Source organism: Colletotrichum godetiae (assembly GCF_030913485.1).
Source record: "Colletotrichum godetiae strain CBS 193.32 chromosome Unknown BDP55scaffold_30, whole genome shotgun sequence".
NCBI lineage: Eukaryota > Fungi > Ascomycota > Sordariomycetes > Glomerellales > Glomerellaceae > Colletotrichum > Colletotrichum godetiae.
Window position 1 is genome coordinate 484,135 of NW_026851278.1, and position 17,189 is coordinate 501,323.

The following is a 17,189-nucleotide window of genomic DNA, read 5'->3' on the forward strand; positions in this document are numbered from 1 at the left end:
GCAAACTTCATGGCAACGTGGATCTGAATGTCAATCAGAAGTTGGTACCAATCTATGTGCGATTAGATACCTAGTACTTTGAACTGATACATGTCTGAAGATCCATAATCGGTGTCAAGATTTGAGGCAATTTTGATTAAAATCTTACTTGGTAAGTGTGAGCTTCAAGGTAAGTTTGAGCACCCAAGATGTCGCCTGGATGATTAGAATCGAAGGCAATACCTGCTTCTGTTGGTCCAGGTTCAGTGGAAGCGTTCAAGGCTATTGTGATATCGAAACGTAGGGGAGGAAAGAGGTGTTGAGGATTGTTCGAATTGCGAAGAGATTACCGGTCATCTGTTGTTGTAACGGAAAGCAGAGCTAGTTATAAATCGTTGAAGACGAGAAAGAATTGGAAGACAAACAGTGACAATACTAAATATCAATATTGTATTGTATCTACGGTAACGAACAGAACTCCTAAATTTGTGCATGGGTTTGACTATGGCATTCTTGCGGATCACGATACCTTGCAGTAACCTAAGTAGGTACCTAAACGGCAATAGGGACGTCCACTACGCGCATGCGGCATTCGATGGCAAGCATTCTGAGCAAAGATTTGAGCCCACTGTTCTTTTCTTCAATGTTCTCTTCAATAACCTCACGACGGTGCATGTAGAGATTGACTAGCAGCTTCAGAATTTCTGATTGAAACGTTCGGAAACTGTTGGTTACCACCAATGGTAGCTGGGAATAGCCTCCGTCAACCAAGCCTAGTTGTTGTTCAAGCTACCTGGCTGGGTATTTAGCACGTGAACAGGCTAGGACCGGGAATCGTGTACGACTCGACCGGAGGCCAGTCTAAAGAACATCGTGGTCAGCGGAAGTGTACTTGCGAAGTGGTAAGGAAACAAAAAAAAAAATGAATGACGTACAGATATTGATGGTAACTCCGGGGTCCGTTCCCTGCATACAATAGTCAGTGATCATGTCCAATTGGTCGAACACTCAAGATTTAGAACCGCAGCTACTTACCTTGTATGCACCAGGCAGGCTGACGGTCGAGGGAGTCTTGGTACCAGTGCCTCCAACAACATTGATTTGGGCACATTCCATGTAGAACTGGGCACCTGGGTAGCTGCCAGCACCGTGCAGAGCAATCATCTCAGCGCGAAGGAGATACTGGCCAGGAGCGATGCACTCTGGAATCTTAATGCTGTGGCGTCCCTGGCCATTGATGACCTTTTCGGTCCCCCAAACGCCGCCGCTGTAACCGTCCTGTTGGATCTTGAACCAGCCATCTCCGACACCGGTATCAGTCGTAGCGTCGCTGACCTTCTTCAGGTATGCGATGGTGGGACCCTTGTGACTGCTGTCCATGACGTCCGCGGGGGCAGAGCCGGTGGAGCTGAGCATGTAACGCCAGATTGCGGTGACGTTCTGCCCGGCCTGGACGGTGATGACCTTTGAGGTAGGCGTCGTGGGGTTGGGGGCCCCGTTGCATGCGAGAGAGCTGGAGGTCACATCTTCGATGGGGCCGTTGTAGGAGGGGACGCGAACGCCATTGCCGACGCCCTGGTTTGTGCCGCCGACCTCGAGGGACGAAAATATGGTGTGGGCGCTGGTCAGACTGGCCGCGAGAAGAGGCATGAAGATCTTCATCGTGAGTTTGGGCTGGGAGCTTCCCGGATCGAGAATGGCTGAATGAAGGAATGAATATATGCTCAAACGCGCTCGGCTTGATGAGGCATCATTCAATAGGACAGAAACAAAGGAATGAACTGGAGGGGTATATATAGGAGTTGGTTTCCCACATTAGACCAACAGATGTAGACATCGCGAGTTGCGCTCTCCTTTTCGGAGGGTTTCCCGTTCAAGACGCTTTTGGCCAGCTGACAAGAAGCCAAGACTGCCACGCCGGCGACACGCCGGCCGTGATGTTGCCTTGTTACGACGGATAGGCGAATCGACTGTCTTTATAAGGTCGGGAGGATCATCAGGCAGAGCTCCGGTGGATCAACGGAGGGTGATGGTCCGGATTGTACAGCAATACTGATCGGAACCGGTACCGATATTCCCGTCCGCCGTGACCCAAGCCTCTGGGCCTTCATTTGATTGGGCTATTTTAATTCGTGCTATTCTGCTCGTCGATTTCTCCACGCATCTCGCTTTCACCTGGTTGAGGGTGCTCCATCTCGTCATGGATACGAAGCTACTCCCGGACGATTGCTTTGATTGACTAAGCCAGAAAGGCATGCGCAGCGATTGACTACCCTGCAGCGTCGATTTTACTTGGAGCTTGACTAAGATACTTAGCCGGGCCACTGTTCTGTATGTGCGCTCAGCCCATTGTTGATCTGTCGACACAAACTATGTGTACTCACTGAAAAGAAGTCTACGTTGGCGATTTCAGGCATCAATAATCGACCTTTCTATCTGTTAGAATCCGGCTCTGAAACAAAACCGCCAAGTTACTGAAATGATTCACACTCACTTCATGCACACACGTACGCGATTGAGCCACAAGTGATGTAGCAAGCAATGGGTCCCTCAATCAAAATTTCGATTTCTCAACTTACATGTACTGAGAATGGCGTGGCAGCGAGACCTCCATATTTACACCATAATTACACCGGGCCTGTTCAGCCTCATCGTACATGATTACAGGCTCTTAGGTGGCCATGTCAATGCAGACTGACTTTTACGGAAAATGAGTCCTTGTTCGGTTCCGAGACATATCAGTGGCTTTTGAGCTTTTCAGCGTTGATCGTGGTCAGCTGAGCCAACACTCGCAGCCGTAGGTCATTCGTCCATGTCCCTGAAGTAAATCCTATCTTTTTGACAATGAAGAGAAAAGTAAACTCATTCTCAGAATGAGAGCCAAAAAGTACAGTAAGCAAATGCAACCGTTGGCATCAGATTTTAGGCCACGTCAAGAGGACAAACTGGATGGGGAAGATCGCTTGTAGCGGTATTGGGAGTGGACCCTACGAATACAAACGTTACCTTGCAGTGCACTACTTAGTTGTTGCGACAGCAGTTGCGACAGCACAGTTGACGCGACTTGTGCTGTTCGCATACACTTGACCTCAGCTGAGGGTACAGAGATACCGGCTCTGTCGAAGCACACCGTAAAGTACTCATTGGAAGTCATCATTTGGGGGCTGCTTAGGTCATCGTTGATAGATGAAACTTTTGACCTGAAAAAAAAAAAAAAAAAAAAAAAAAAAAAAAAAACCGGTCATTATCCTGGAGTCGGGAAGCCACCAAGATCTAGTAGATCGATCAACGTCACCAACTGGAATTTTTCGTCTCTTCCTTCCCGGGTGGCTTGCTTAGTAGATCCACTAACTCGCTAGTTCCTGCACTAGACCACACAAAGATTCTTCGGAGCCCCTGGCAGGGTGGATATTTTGGCTGAACGGTGCGGTATTAGTGCGATCGATGCTGACTGCTTTTTGATAGAAATTTTCAGCCGATCTCCCGGCATCTGTAGCCAGATGTATGTGGACTTTTCCGAGCAAACCAGATCATATTAATGAGCGCGCTGATACGACGGCTGTTCTGTGCATGCCGTTGGCTAACGAGATCTTGATCGTTATGTCACCGTTAATGCGATTTCAGCAGCACCAAGTCACGTTACCCGCAAGCTTGGCACTAAAGATGTGTTACGTAACACTACTTCCCCCTTTCTCAGATTGTCGTCTTGGCAAAGGCAAGTGAGATTCTCAAGCTCCCACCCGTTGATTGTGGAGTATCATCCAAAAGAAGCTTTTCCAAGGCGTTGCATCTTGCATCGTGCCTAGAAACAGCTCTTCCGCGCCTCGGCATCGAGTCCTCTCAAGACGGGAAGATGGAGTCTTGACCAAGACTATACTCATGAGCATCATGCCCTCGAGAAGTGACGGGGCAGAACTTCCCAACTTCACATTGTTTGCACACGACAAGAGCCACGAGTCCAGTGGGTACCTGGCAGATTTGCTCCCCGCTTCTCCCCCATAAAACCAGGTTCACTCAAGATGAACCGTTGGACGATAGAGCCTCACGCGAAAAAGAGGAGGTCAATGCCCTCGCAACCTACCAATCATTCCGTCTGAAACCAAGCAACAGCCAGCAGCGAGAACGGGCTCGCGGCAGTGCAAGCTTTAGTGCCGAGAAGAGTCACGGGAGGATTGTGTAGATCCGACAATCTAGTCCGCGGTGTGCGTGGGAGCTCTCACCGGGGGAAAAAGCAGCGGGCCTCCGGGACAAAAGTCTCCACTGTTTGTGACGTGACGGCTGAAATGAATCGGACCTTTAGCCAAACCGAGCGAGCTAAATTACAAAACAGAGCGCGGTGTCTTCAATTGTCCGCTTCGAGTCGTTCCCAACTTCCAAGGCTTTTCAACAACGGGTTAACTCAACGGTTGTGTCTCAGTTCAGAGCGCTACAAAAAGCAAATGGCGGCCCGGTGAGGACGGTGCCTTAGCTAGTCTGAGGTAGGTACATGTAGGTAAAGATAGAAACCAACGAACACGAGAATCCACATGCATTTTCTTTGTGTTCCCCAACAGCGGTGACTGGAGGGTGCCAAATGCACCTCTCGGCGGCATGCCTGCTTTAGTGGCGACTCGAGTCCTCGAAGCGAGAAGAGAGATAGAGAGAAAGTGACTGTGAGCAGCGAGAGGTCTGGCCTGGGCCGGCCGGACAAGTCTGCGCCCCTTTCTTGAACCCACTTGGGCCGGGTGGAGGGTCGCAGTTTGGCAACCAAGAATTTCGTCAAAAACTCCTGATTTGTTTGCCATGCGAACCCACTTGCCGCGTGGGAGGTTGCATTGTGCAGTCCCATCGAGAATTTCGATAAAACTCCTGGGTGTTTACCATTGCGCCAGTGGTCCATTTGCCTCCGTTTCTCTCTTCCCTTCCCCGTTGCGCGCGTAGTATCTTCTTTGCGAGTTTCCGGCCACCACATTCTTTTGATCAACAACTATCCCACCCCTTCCACTCTTTTAACTTAGACTTATTCGTAAAGTTTAAGATCAGCAAACAACGATCCAGTTGATTATCATAATCGTTATTCAACGTCCGCTCTTTATTCCGAATTTACAGCTATACCTACCTGTAAATACATCTCAAGTCCGTCATAATGGCCGTCCGAACCGCCGAAGTAGCCGCCCCTGCCGTCACCACCGCACCGACCGGCACCCCCGTGCCCGTCGCGACGGTGGCACTCACGACGACCTTTACGCCGCCCGCAGAATGCCACGAGAACCACTTGACCATGTTGGTCGGCGCCCTCGAGAAGATCTGGATTAACGAGCCCGTACCTCTGCCCAACTCGACCCTCGCATCTTGCCATCCCACGCAATGGGTCAACGGCTACTCATCCGCCCTCTCCGCATCCAGCTCTATCGCACCCTACATGAGCCCTCTCGTCTGCCCAAGCGGTTACAGCACAGAGAGCAGCACCTGGTCGAGCGGATACATTGCCTGCTGCGCTTCGTGAGTTCCTGCAACCCTACAATTCGAGACAAGAATAGCCAAGATTATGTTCAAAATACTAATTTGACAAACAGCGGCTTCACATTTGCCGCACCCTCCAAGACCGCCGATGCTGATCGCCCGGCTTACGGCGGCACATGTTACAGCAACTTCGACCTCAGCCAAACCGCCACCGTCACCGTCTACAACCCCGAGGAGCTCTCTACCACCATCGCCTGGGTCGCGACAACAACCCCCGCACAGGCCTACGCCCACCCCATCGACGGTATCGCAGCAGACTACACACCGGGCGCCTCTACCTCAGGCTCATCCGGGTCAACAAAGACCAACAGCGCCGGTGTGGCTGTCGAGACGGACGAGAACGCTGCGCCTAGACTCGGAGGCAACTCGAGGGCGGCATTCGTTATTGGATTCCTTCTTGCGAGTGTGATGATGTGGTAGATTCCCCCCAACTAGCCAATTTACTGGCAGGCGGGCCGGTTGTGATCAGCGACTACAACCATTATGTTACGACTTAAGATTCTGCTTCTTCAACTACCGGATTATCGAGGGAAAACGGCACTTCGCCAGGTCATGTCATTTTGCAATATTACGAAAGAATATTCTTTGGGTCTACCTTACCTCTCTAGTAGCCTTTTATACTACATAATTTTCATCCACCGTCTGCGACCGTATTGTCACCGCGTAGAGTCATCAATCATGCCAACTCCGCATTGAACCAGCCCGTATACATGGACGACCCGATATTCTTTGTGCTAAACTGCGTCACACAATGGGCCAACGTGCCAAATGATCTGGGAAGCAGTGTCAGGGCAAATGACATCGCGTGTGAGGCGATACAGTTGCGGCATTCTACTCAGTATATTCTGCTTATCCCCATTCGGCATTAGCCGGCATTCAGGTCGATCTCGGGGACTTGCGAATCCGGCATCTAAGCTCAGAGATGGGACGATGGGTATAAGGAGGGCGATCAGATGTGTCACAGCTCGTCTTTTACCGCACGACGATGGTCAACAAGCGCCTCTTTCAAGGCCAGATCCGCCCCCACCATCTCATGCAAGTCCGCCCATCTTTTATCCCCGTCTTCATCGTCTGTGAGAGCCGCCAATCTACTGACGAAATTGATCAGAGTCTCGCGGTCTGTATTGAGCCAGGCAGCCTTTACCATGCACCTCGGTCAGCGTTTGAGCTCGATACACAAAAGACACTCCTTGAAAAACGACTTACCTCAGCGTTCTGGATCACGGCCAGCCTGGTCTCATGCACCTTTTTGGTGTCTTGCTTCGATTTCAGAGTGCCCCGAACGCCAAAGATCTTGCACAGGACTTTCCGAGCATGGTTCTGCTCCTCTTCTGTCTCCAACGATGCCTCAAGAAATGGCTCGAACTTCGACGTAACATAAGGAAAATTGGTTGCCTCGACGATTCTTGCCCATGTTACTTGTGTCTGGTTGAGGGGCTCCGTCTCATCATGGAACCTATCAAATGCCACCTGCAACTTGTCACCGACGTCTTCCCATCCAGACTCTTGCAACCGAATCTAAAAGGTTGATGGTCAGTCACGAGATAGACAGGCAAAGTCGGCATCTCATTTTCAGGTTTTCTTTTGGTTAAGGTGTGGTCAGCGGGACAGGCTTACTATAATCACATCCCGCAAACTGGCATATCTGTAGAGGTCAAACCATTGGATGTCCTTCGCCTCTTGCCTCAGCACAGTCCCATAAGCTGTATCGAAGACAGCCTTTGCTATTTCAATATCGGTGAAGGAGTTTGTGAAGCTCGTGCCGTTGTTGTTCTTAGATATTGAGGACTCGTTCCACGGCATGTACATGTAGAAAGCCTGGTAGAGTTGGAAGAGAATATTCAATAAAAGCGAGAAGACATGCTTGAAGACAAAGCTACTGGTCCCCATTGCGAAATTGTAAAATTAAGATTCAGTTGCAGGCAATCTTCGACGGGAGTCATTAAGATGAGTTCGGGAAGTTGAACGCACGTAATACTTGAGCCCAAACACGGAGGGCCTTCGAGGACTTAAGTACTGAGGATGAACAGTGTCAGACACAGCAAATTGCTTCTCTTAATGTTGGCTCTCGAGTCTCTACGGGCTCAGACTGAGAGGAAGTCATAATCATACACCCACTCGCACCAACAGACACCCACTATTCCGCAGCATCCCAGCAAGGCGGCACTCCTCGTAAGGCACATCCGTCAGATGCGGTTAGGTTAAGACCCCCTGCAACCGCCAAAGAAACTCTCGACACCTCATCATTGGTTCTCACACCATCGTAGGAACTCCACCTCAGCATCTGCAGGTACGTAACTGTCATTAAGGCAAACTGGAGCGATGCAGTTTGTAGGCAGTACTTCAGGCTAGAACAGGGCGTATGCATGTACCTCCAGATCGGCATGATACATCGTGGCTCAAGCAGGCTGTCCACCTTGTGCCGCGCACTTGGCGTAAGACTCATGACGCACAAACATCTCATGGTCAGTTTCCCCCGAGCAGAGAGTTGGCAGCCCATAGCATCTTTACAAGTTTCCAGGCTCCAGGCAACTAGGCTCGATTATGCCAAGCATTTAATTACTCCTGGCCGCGCAACATGCCTGAGAGTGCACTCAACAGCCGGAATACTTTCCCGACCTGAATGAGAGGCATTTGATCCGCACCACCGGAACTGGCTGCATTGTGTAACATATTAGACTTGACTTCAAGGACCTCGTTTTTCCTGCTAAAGGTTGCCACTCACGGTTCTCATTCGGTTCAGCCACAGGAGCGACGCTTTCCCAACCGCTAGGCCTCCCGATGTAGAAGCTGAATCAGCGGATGGGGCGGTGTCTCATCAGGACGCCTCACCTAGACGCTCCCCACGTTTAACAGAGTGCTCGCATTGGGAACTCCGGTTGAACGCCTCGTTCTTATTGCGTGTAGATGTCTCCTTAGAAAGGACGCGTTAGGCCGAAGACCACGTCTCGACGCATGTATTTAACAGGTACTTGAAGGATGTATTACTCACTACAGTTTGAAGGGTAACATACTCTTCCCTACTCTACCCCAGCCCAGCCATTGTGTGCCCAGCCATTGTGTGCCCAGCCCAGTTTAGCTGAACGAAGAAAATATGCCAATATATGCCCATGTATTGTTTACAATTTGCTTCGACACTCGAGGACTCGAATAGCGGCGCAGAGCCACCCGTGCCGTCACCCGAGTTAAAGATATACGGACCCGCAGCTCGGTAGCTAATGCCATGACCCGGGCCGGGTCAGAAGCTTCCGGCCCGGCTGCACTAAACCCCACCCCGAATGCGGGGAAACTGGGCGGCCTAACCATGCACAAACTTTGCGGGGAGCAAAGGGAAAGGTCACGAATGAGGACGGCGATGAATGCGCAGAAATGTCCTTCTTCCACCTTGTACTCGAAGCAGGCTTGTACGCGGAACATCACTGTCATTAGTCTCGAGGCGAGTCGTCTTGTCACAAGGAGCTGTTGCTACCGACAATAAGATAAAGTTCGTTCGTCATTCTCATGTCGGTAGAAGACTCGTCGCCATGCTCGCCGCGTGCCAACGCTTTAACACGGCCGCGAAAGATATGGACCCCTGAGGAAGATGCAACTCTGAAGACCCTAGTCGCCCGCTACGGAGATGCACGAGGTCCCCAGGGGTATTGGAAGGATATCGCCGCTGCGCTCCAAGACCGCACCGCCAAGGTTGGAAACACCCCGTTCTCCAAAGGCAAAATAGCTTCATATCTGACAGACTACAAGGATTGTCGAAAGCGATGGTTTCATTCTCTTGATCCATCTCTCAAAAAGGGTCGATGGACAGCACAAGAGGATCTCATTCTCCTGTCGGCTTATGCTCGCATGGGTCCTGCATGGCACGATATCGGTAAGCTAGATTCTTCTACCGTCCTTGTCTACGTTCATACTGACACTTATTTCAATGTAGCCCTCCTGATACCTGGAAGGAAGGATGACCAATGTTCGAAGAGATACATGGATATCCTGAGCCCTAAAGTCAAGGACCGCCTTAGTGATTGGTCTCCACAAGAGGACAAAGCTCTCAGAGAGGGTGTTCGGTCACTTGGTCACCGATGGTCTGCGATATCAGCAAAGCTACCAGGCCGACCACCTCTCACCTGTCGTAACAGATGGCGAGCGTTATCGAAGACATCAAAGAGATCCACTATCACAGAAGCATCTCCGTCAAACCCGAGTAATACATCAAATAGCAGCAATGCTCCACCAACTGACAGCCCCGCACTCTCCTTGACCTCGCTGCTCGTAGCAGCTGGAGGTAATGCTGGCATCAGCAACATCATCGATGCCAGTGATTTAGCTACATCTGTGGTGGGAATACACGGCACCGGACTAGATGTGGACGACTTTCGCTTCATGGATGATCCAACATCATACGACTCCATTCTAGACCAGCCCCTGAGTTCAACAACTATCTCACCGTGCTTAGATCTTGGCCACATATCCGAGCCGCTACAGCATTCTTACAACGAATTCACCTCAGACAGGTCCGATGGCACCTCAAAAGCACCGAGATCGACCAGGCCTGACATCGAGGTACCGAAAATAACTAAATTCTCGACGGTATGCCACTCCGGAGGATCATTCCAGACCCCGGATGCCACTTCAGAGACACCAGTCGTGCCACCAGATTTAGTCTGTTCAAGATTGTCGCCAATCCAGCCCCTTAGCACCTTCGCTGATTTTAACCTACAAAGTCTGCCGGCGAATTCGCCTGTAAATTCAGGACCGCCACAGCAGGTTGTGCTACACCACCACCATCATTATCACCATCACTACCACCACCATCACCATCATTATCACGACAAGGAAGAAAATGGTTCTTGGAAGCAATTAGAAAGTGCGGCAGAGCTAGAATCTGTTCAGTCCTAGATTTGATATATTTGAGATCCGCGATGCACTCTTGTTGTGCTAGATCAGCGCGGCATCCTCAACTTTGAGCGTTACCTCTTAAGCAATGACAGGTGATCAATTCTTGTAAAGAAGAATCAATTGGACCTGACCTTCAACGGGACTCTTTTGTCGCCATCAGGATCCTCTTCATGGAATCGGTGGTAACGAACGAGGAACAGAACCAAAGGTGGTGTTACCTCAGGTAATTGTCGGGTTACTATGGGGTCCACTGTAGCGAACCTCCTTCTCTCCGGAGTAGAAGTTGTGACACAAAAGTGGAACCACAAATGCGGGTTATATACGGCAGAAGTCAATAGCTCTCTTATTTATCAAAAAGACCAATCGGTCTTATTTGTAGTCCATATAAAATTTCAAAATACGGATCAAGGTACTAGTATTTAGGGACGATAATGTCACACAGCACCGCCAGCCGGACCAAACACCAAAAAACATACAACACCAGGTATTCGCTGATCGTCACCGACTCAACTACTAATCCGGCCCTCACTGGTAGCTTCTAGATGGAGCGCATACCGCTTTTGTCGTGATGGTTTTGACAACCTGGACTGGAGGTCGTCGCTCCTCGTTACAAATGAGACGGCACATAGAACACCCGACTCCTTCCGTCTTAGACGGTGGGCGATCGACCATAAGCGCCAGGCTGCCGTTGGTTTCGCAAAGCACACCCCAGGGGTATCATTGTACCGATTCAAAGTTCCCCGCAGCTACAGTCAGGTCCAGTCCCTCCGAATCAAAAACGTCTGGCGAAGCGCAGGCTTGATGCCCAAGCGCTCAGGCCTTCAACATTGCAGCTGACCATATGGCAAGGTTCTGCAAACCGCCTCTTATCGGCCTGCTTCCCCGATTGGAGAGGAGCCAGGCCCAGGCCGCAGGAAGGCCAGGGCTGTGTGACCAATAGAAGGCTGCTGCATGAATCTAGGGGCTAATAATTGGCTAAGGAAATCAGTGGTGCATCCTTCACATAATAATTCCAATAGGCACCACGTAGTGACCCTTCTTTGCGACCTGGATATCACCACTGTAATCCCGTTCCAAACTGGACTCCCGATAGGCGGTCATTCATGGCTAGTCCACAAGATCGAAAGAGGCGTCGCTCCGACGAGCACTCGTAACAAAATGGCTCCATCAACGGCCGAAAGAGGCCGTGTACCGACAAGCCTTTTCGAGACGGCCGTCAGGTCAAGAGACCCAGGCCGGCGTCCGAGGATCTCAAGTCTTGACAGTATCCGCCCGAGTTTTGGAATCAGATTGTCGAAGATCCCGGCCATCTGAAGCGCTCAAAAGAACACCACAGGCGCACTCTCAGTCGCTGTTCCTACCTTCCCCCCAGACACGTTCGCACGAGACGGCATACCCACGATCGCTAGCGACTTAGCCCAGCTTGCACGGCACATTGGCCCCAATTTACAAGACCTTCGAGGATACACTGACACTATAACCACTCTCCCATCTGCCGCCGCCGCCATGAGCTGCCCCTCGTGAAGCTCAGCGACTGGGCCCCACCAATCCCACGACTCTGCAAGAACCCTCAAGCATGACTAGGGGCAGAAAGTCGACAACCTCCTATTTCCGTGGCTTCGAACAGCATCTGACCGATCGTGCTGTCCATCCGTTATGGAGATCACGGAAGCCAGAATTGAAAGACGCGAGAGCGGCCCCCGTAGTCCCGATTCAATGATTTCAATCCCTCCACTCTTTACTACGCCTCGTTTGATCGGTCCTCACCCACACGCTTTCACTGAGCTTGCACATTCCGTGCTCCACCACGTCACAGCGCCAACACAAGATGCGGACGCAGAAGAGTAGTTCCCAGTAGCTCTAAAATTGAGAATAAGGATGAAAATCAGATATAAATGCAGAAATATCGTAGGCAAGCTCCAAGGCAAGTCGGTAACCAAGAAATGTGTCTAGTCCTATGTATCAGACAATGATCTCGTCGCCTCGCCGATTGACAATCAGTCCCATAACTTCTTCGCCATCCTTCCAATTTCTCGCTGCAGCCCTTACCACTTCCTCGGTGATGGTGATCTGGCCTCCTCGCCGGTCGAGAAGTAGTGTCATGACTTCCTTGCCATTCCGATTGTTTCCTGCTGCAGCCCTTACCACTCCCTCGGTAATAGTGATCTGGTCGCCTCGCCGGTCGAGAAGTAGTGTCATGATTTCCTTGCCGTTCTCTTCGTTGCCTGCTGTGGCCTTTACCACTTCCTCGGTGATGGTGATCTGGTCGCCTCGCCGGTCGAGAAGTAGTGTCATGACTTCCTTGCCGCACTCCCAGTTTCCTGCTGCAGCCCTTACCACTTCCTCGGTGATGGTGATCTGGTCTCCTCGCCGATCGAGAAGTAGTGTCATGACTTCCTTGCCGCACTCCCAGTTTCCTGCTGCAGCCCTTACCACTTCCTCGGTGATGGTGATCTGGTCGCCTCGCCGGTCGAGAAGTAGTGTCATGATACCCTTGCCATTCCGATTGTTTCCTGCTGCAGCCCTTACCACTTGCTCGGTGATGCTGATCTGGTCGCCTCGCTGGTCGAGAAGTAGTGTCAGGACTTCCTTGCCGTTCTCTTCGTTGCCTGCTGCGGCCCTTACCACTTCCTCGGTAATAGTGATCTGGTCGCCTCGTCGGTCGAGAAGTAGTGTCATGACTTCCTTGCCATTCCGATTGTTTCCTGCTGCGGCCTTTACCACTCCCTCGGTGACAATGATCTGGTCGCCTTGCCGGTCGAGAAGTAGTTTCATGATTTCTTTCTTGAACGTTCTGGCGATAATAGAGACTACTTCCTCGGTGATGGTCATCTGGTCGCCTCGCCGGTCGAGAAGTAGTGTCATGACTTCCTTGCCATTCCGATTGTTTCCTGCTGCAGCCTTTACCACTTCCTCGGTGACAATGATCTGGTCTCCTCGTCGGTCGAGAAGTAGTGTCATGATTTCTTTGTTGAACGTTCCGGCGATAATAGATACTACTTCCTCGGTGATGGTGATCTGGTCGCCTCGCCGATCGAGAAGTAGTGTCATGACTTCCTTGCCGTTCTCTTCGTTCCCTGCTGCAGCCCTTACCACTCCCTCGGTGATGGTGATCTGATCGCCTCGCCGGTCGAGAAGTAGTGTCATGATACCCTTGCCATTCCGATTGTTTCCTGCTGCGGCCCTTACCACTTGCTCGGTGATGGCGATCTGGTCGCCTCGCCGGTCGAGAAGTAGCGTCATGATTTCTTTGTTGAACGTTCCGGCGATAATAGATACTACTTCCTCGGTGATGGTGATCTGGTCGCCTCGCCGGTCGAGAAGTAGTGTCATGACTTCCTCGCCATTCTGATTGTTTCCTGCTGCAGCCCTTACCACTCCCTCGGTGATGGTGATCTGGTCGCCTCGTCGGTCGAGAAATAGTGTCATGACTTCCTTACCGTTCCAATAGTTTCTTGCTGCGGCCACTATAACTTGCGGTGATACTTTCCCTTCAAGATCTAGAAGCAAAGGCAAAATCCCTAGATACCTTGATCCAGCAGCTTCCTCCATTGGTGTCTTATCGTTTGAATCCTTATGATCAATCAGTTCGGTCATCTTGTCTGCGTCGAAACCTTCTTTATCTGACTGAAAGACATATTCCGCTAGAGCTGGAATCCCCCACTTCGCAGCCACGTGTAGGACCGAAGTTCGTGCTGTAATTCCTTCGAAGGGAAAGCGTGCAGAATAGTCTTTGAGCCAACTCCGAAGATAGTTGGACCTAACTTTGAAGAACCCTGCCTGTGATTCTTTGACACCAAATTCTGACTTTGCCATGCGTCCATGATTTGGCCATTGTTCAATTGCGTATCCACAGAGGGGGCTATTCGCACCTTTTGCATCATATGACTCCTTGATCAGATCCACGCAGCGGTAAGCAAGACCAGCGTGTGCCCTAAGCTCGTTGATGAAATGGCCGGCTTCGGGCCCAGTCAGAAAGTCCTTTACCGACTGATGTAGTAAAAGTACCTTTTCTTCCTGAATGACTACTATAAGCCGACAGGAGTCAATTTGATCTCGGGTAAACTGAATCCGGGTCTGCTCGTCGTCCTCGTCCAAGTGAAGTTCGCAAGCTTCAGAGAGCTCTAGTACACTCAATGGCCGTACACAAACTGCAACACAATTCAGGATACGCCGAAGTCCGGCGGCTCCGGTGTTCTGTTCTAGAGCTGTGTCAAGAAGCCTCTTGTATAGGTAGGTAAGTCCTCTGGGTATACTTTCCAGCACTCGGACGGCATCCTTTGAAGGGACATCCTTAAGCTCTTTACAGGCTAAGCCAACCCAAAGGAAAGTACCGTCAGCTTTCTCTGTCAAAATATTGCTGACCTGTGTTCGGACTTTGTCGGTGTAGTTTTTGGTTGTAGCCAGGTCTCTCGTTCTTTCCTCGATGCATTGTTTAATGTCTTGCTTTGCCTCTGGGTAGGAAGCTAAGTTCTTGTTGATAAACCCTCCCATATGTTGGCGTATCTCAGGATACGGCCGACTGGTGACCAGTACAAAGACGTTGGGTGGCACATGCTGGCTCTGAAACGTTTCTCTAAGCTGTTGCAGCAGGGTGACTTGAGACTCCCGATCGCACTCATCCAGCGCATCAATAACGCAGTATTTTGCACCGGTGTGTTCGTCCGCCGCCACATTCATAAAGATTGTCCAAAGCGCGTCGAATGAGGTGAACAACGCCACCCCACGCTCGTTATACTTTGGTAAAACATAGTCGAGGAGTTGTGGGTGCTGCTGGACGAGTTGGAGGAGAAGCCCCCTTACGACTGACGTGGCCGTTTTTCGCGTATCGAACCCAGAGTCGCAAAAAAAGTATGCTAACGTTTTCCGAACGGTAGTAGTAAATGCTTTCGATAATTCCTCAGTAAGAAAGATGGCTGTGGTGGACTTTCCTGTTCCTGGGTTCCCATGAAGCCAAAGAACCTGAGTCGACGGAGCCTCCGAACGGCCTGTCTGATCGGAACCAAGCCAGGTAGTGAGCTCTTCGGTGCCGAGGATCCACTCGCAGGTGCCGGAAGCACGGTTTCCCTTCTTGCGTTTCAGTGCCTTTCGGTCATCCAGCGGGTCGGTCAAGAAGAGATCACGTAGACAGGCACCAGCATCGGGTTTCTGCTTCAGTGCATCTTGGCAGCCTGTCAGTTGTGCTCGGTGATCACAAATGAAAGGGGGGGAGGGGGGGTTTACAAGAATTGTCAGTAATAACATCCGTTGCTAGGAAATGATTAGAAGAAATAATAAGGCCAGGAGCGGGAACACTCACGATCTTGCCGACGCGTGACGACGTCGTTCGCGTTGGCGCACATCTCGACGATCACCCCTGACACGCTCAAGAATCCGCGGTCTGTTGGACCACGGTACTTATTGATCTTCAAGTGATCCGCTTGAAGGGCGTATCTGTCGAGGCCTGGGATGCAAGCAGACGCCTCTTCCACGATCTAAAGATGTGAGATTAGGCTCTTGAGGTTAGCCGGGCATTGCATACCATTCCCCTTGCCACCCCGCTCAGTCCAAACCTGCGCCCATAGTCCGTTTCGAAGAGTTCGAAGAAACAGGAGACGGGCGTTGACAGGGTGTTTCGAAGCCGGCAGAAGCGATGCAGTCTATCCTGCAGCTCAGGCCCGTCGAAGCCGAGTTCTTTGGTGATCCCGCGGTGCGACCCTGTCGATCCCATCAGCTGCGCGAGAGAGTCGAGGAAGGGTTGCCACTTCGTGCCCCGAAGAGGTGAGCCTAACAGCACAACGCCTGCCGTCGCCTCTGACAAGTACCTATACTCTACCCTGTCGCTAGCATATAAAAGGGCCTCAATATCGCAGTCAGCTAGGCACATAGCACGGACGATCATATGGGCTCACATGGATGATGACATTTCCACCTAGGCTATGGCCGACCAAGACAACTGGGCGCTTGGAGGTGCCGCGGCGAAATAAGTGCAAAGCGTGTATGAACTCCTCGCCGCAGAGCTGAAGGCGCGTTTTCGGGGCGTCCACATGCCACCGCGACTCGTAGTTGTACACCATAATCCGCGACTTGGGTACCTTGGCGGGCAGCATGTCGGGGTCTCGAAGCCAGTCGATGCGCTCTCCGCCGCCTTTCCAAGTCCAGGACCAGTCAACGTTCGAACCGAGGCCGTGCACGGCGATGATGCTGCCATGCTTAGTTCGACGTTCCCAAAGCTGCATTCTTACACTTACTCAACCTCAACATCGTCATTCGGATAGTCGGCCGGCCTAGGGTAGAGAACGTCGAGGGGCGGTCGAACACGGTTCTGTGCGGCGTTAGTTGGGTACTACGGAGCGGTCGGGTCGACTAACCTCCTCTGCCTCTGGCGGCAATGTAGCAGTGGAGCGCTTGTGTACAGCTTTGGCCTGTAATCGCGAGGTTGAGGATTGCCTGGTCTTCATCGACATCCACAAGTACACGCCAGCAGCAATGAAAACCAAAAAGAGGAATACACCAGATTGCATCCCATCCGTTTGTTGGATCACTACAGCTGGCGTCGCCATTGGAAATTACGTTCGCGAAGCGTCGCGTCAAGTCTTTGGGCAATGAGTACGAGACGAAGGCTTTGGTGGAATGCTTCCCAGTATTCAGCATGTGCCGGGTGGAAGGCTGCAGCACAAGCTGTGAGCTGACCAGATCACGGGGAAAGATTGGCTGACGTGGTGCGGCATTTCGACGATGGACTGGATGTTGCCTAACGCTGTCATACTGCGGCGCGGTGATACGCCCCCCAACTTTTACCGACCTTCGATTCGTTCGAACCTCCTCCTGCTGTAACGCAG

General features: G+C 51.3%; 5 protein-coding genes across 5 annotated transcripts; 2 read left to right on the forward strand and 3 right to left on the reverse strand.

The window, feature by feature from the left end:
• Positions 1-726: 726 nt before the first annotated feature.
• BDP55DRAFT_220985 (family 61 glycosyl hydrolase) lies at positions 727-1,868 on the reverse strand. The gene is made up of 3 exons (XM_060566079.1): positions 1,015-1,868; positions 915-945; positions 727-840 (listed from the first exon to the last, which is right to left on the reverse strand). Exons 1-3 carry the CDS (start codon positions 1,639-1,641, stop codon positions 785-787), a joined length of 714 nt encoding a protein of 237 aa, XP_060427678.1. The 5' UTR covers positions 1,642-1,868; the 3' UTR covers positions 727-784.
• A 3,371-nt stretch (positions 1,869-5,239) lies between these two features.
• On the forward strand, positions 5,240-5,901 carry BDP55DRAFT_556282 (uncharacterized protein; the record flags this gene model as incomplete). The annotated part of the gene is made up of 2 exons (XM_060569569.1): positions 5,240-5,460; positions 5,535-5,901. The coding sequence occupies 2 exons, from the start codon at positions 5,240-5,242 to the stop codon at positions 5,899-5,901; spliced, it is 588 nt and encodes a 195-aa protein (XP_060427679.1).
• A 538-nt stretch (positions 5,902-6,439) lies between these two features.
• BDP55DRAFT_633951 (uncharacterized protein) lies at positions 6,440-7,371 on the reverse strand (the record flags this gene model as incomplete). Its single annotated transcript, XM_060572617.1, has 3 exons — positions 6,440-6,619; positions 6,688-6,999; positions 7,099-7,371. 3 exons carry the CDS (start codon positions 7,369-7,371, stop codon positions 6,440-6,442), a joined length of 765 nt encoding a protein of 254 aa, XP_060427680.1.
• Positions 7,372-8,806: 1,435 nt separating this feature from the next.
• BDP55DRAFT_669859 (Homeodomain-like protein) lies at positions 8,807-10,852 on the forward strand. The gene is made up of 3 exons (XM_060575334.1): positions 8,807-9,165; positions 9,223-9,346; positions 9,407-10,852. Exons 1-3 carry the CDS (start codon positions 8,983-8,985, stop codon positions 10,366-10,368), a joined length of 1,269 nt encoding a protein of 422 aa, XP_060427681.1. The 5' UTR covers positions 8,807-8,982; the 3' UTR covers positions 10,369-10,852.
• A 1,478-nt stretch (positions 10,853-12,330) lies between these two features.
• Positions 12,331-16,910, reverse strand: BDP55DRAFT_555924 (uncharacterized protein; the record flags this gene model as incomplete). The annotated part of the gene is made up of 7 exons (XM_060569534.1): positions 12,331-12,669; positions 13,705-15,530; positions 15,662-15,842; positions 15,890-16,207; positions 16,260-16,551; positions 16,599-16,672; positions 16,719-16,910. 7 exons carry the CDS (start codon positions 16,908-16,910, stop codon positions 12,331-12,333), a joined length of 3,222 nt encoding a protein of 1,073 aa, XP_060427682.1.
• Between the last annotated feature and the right edge of the window lie 279 nt (positions 16,911-17,189).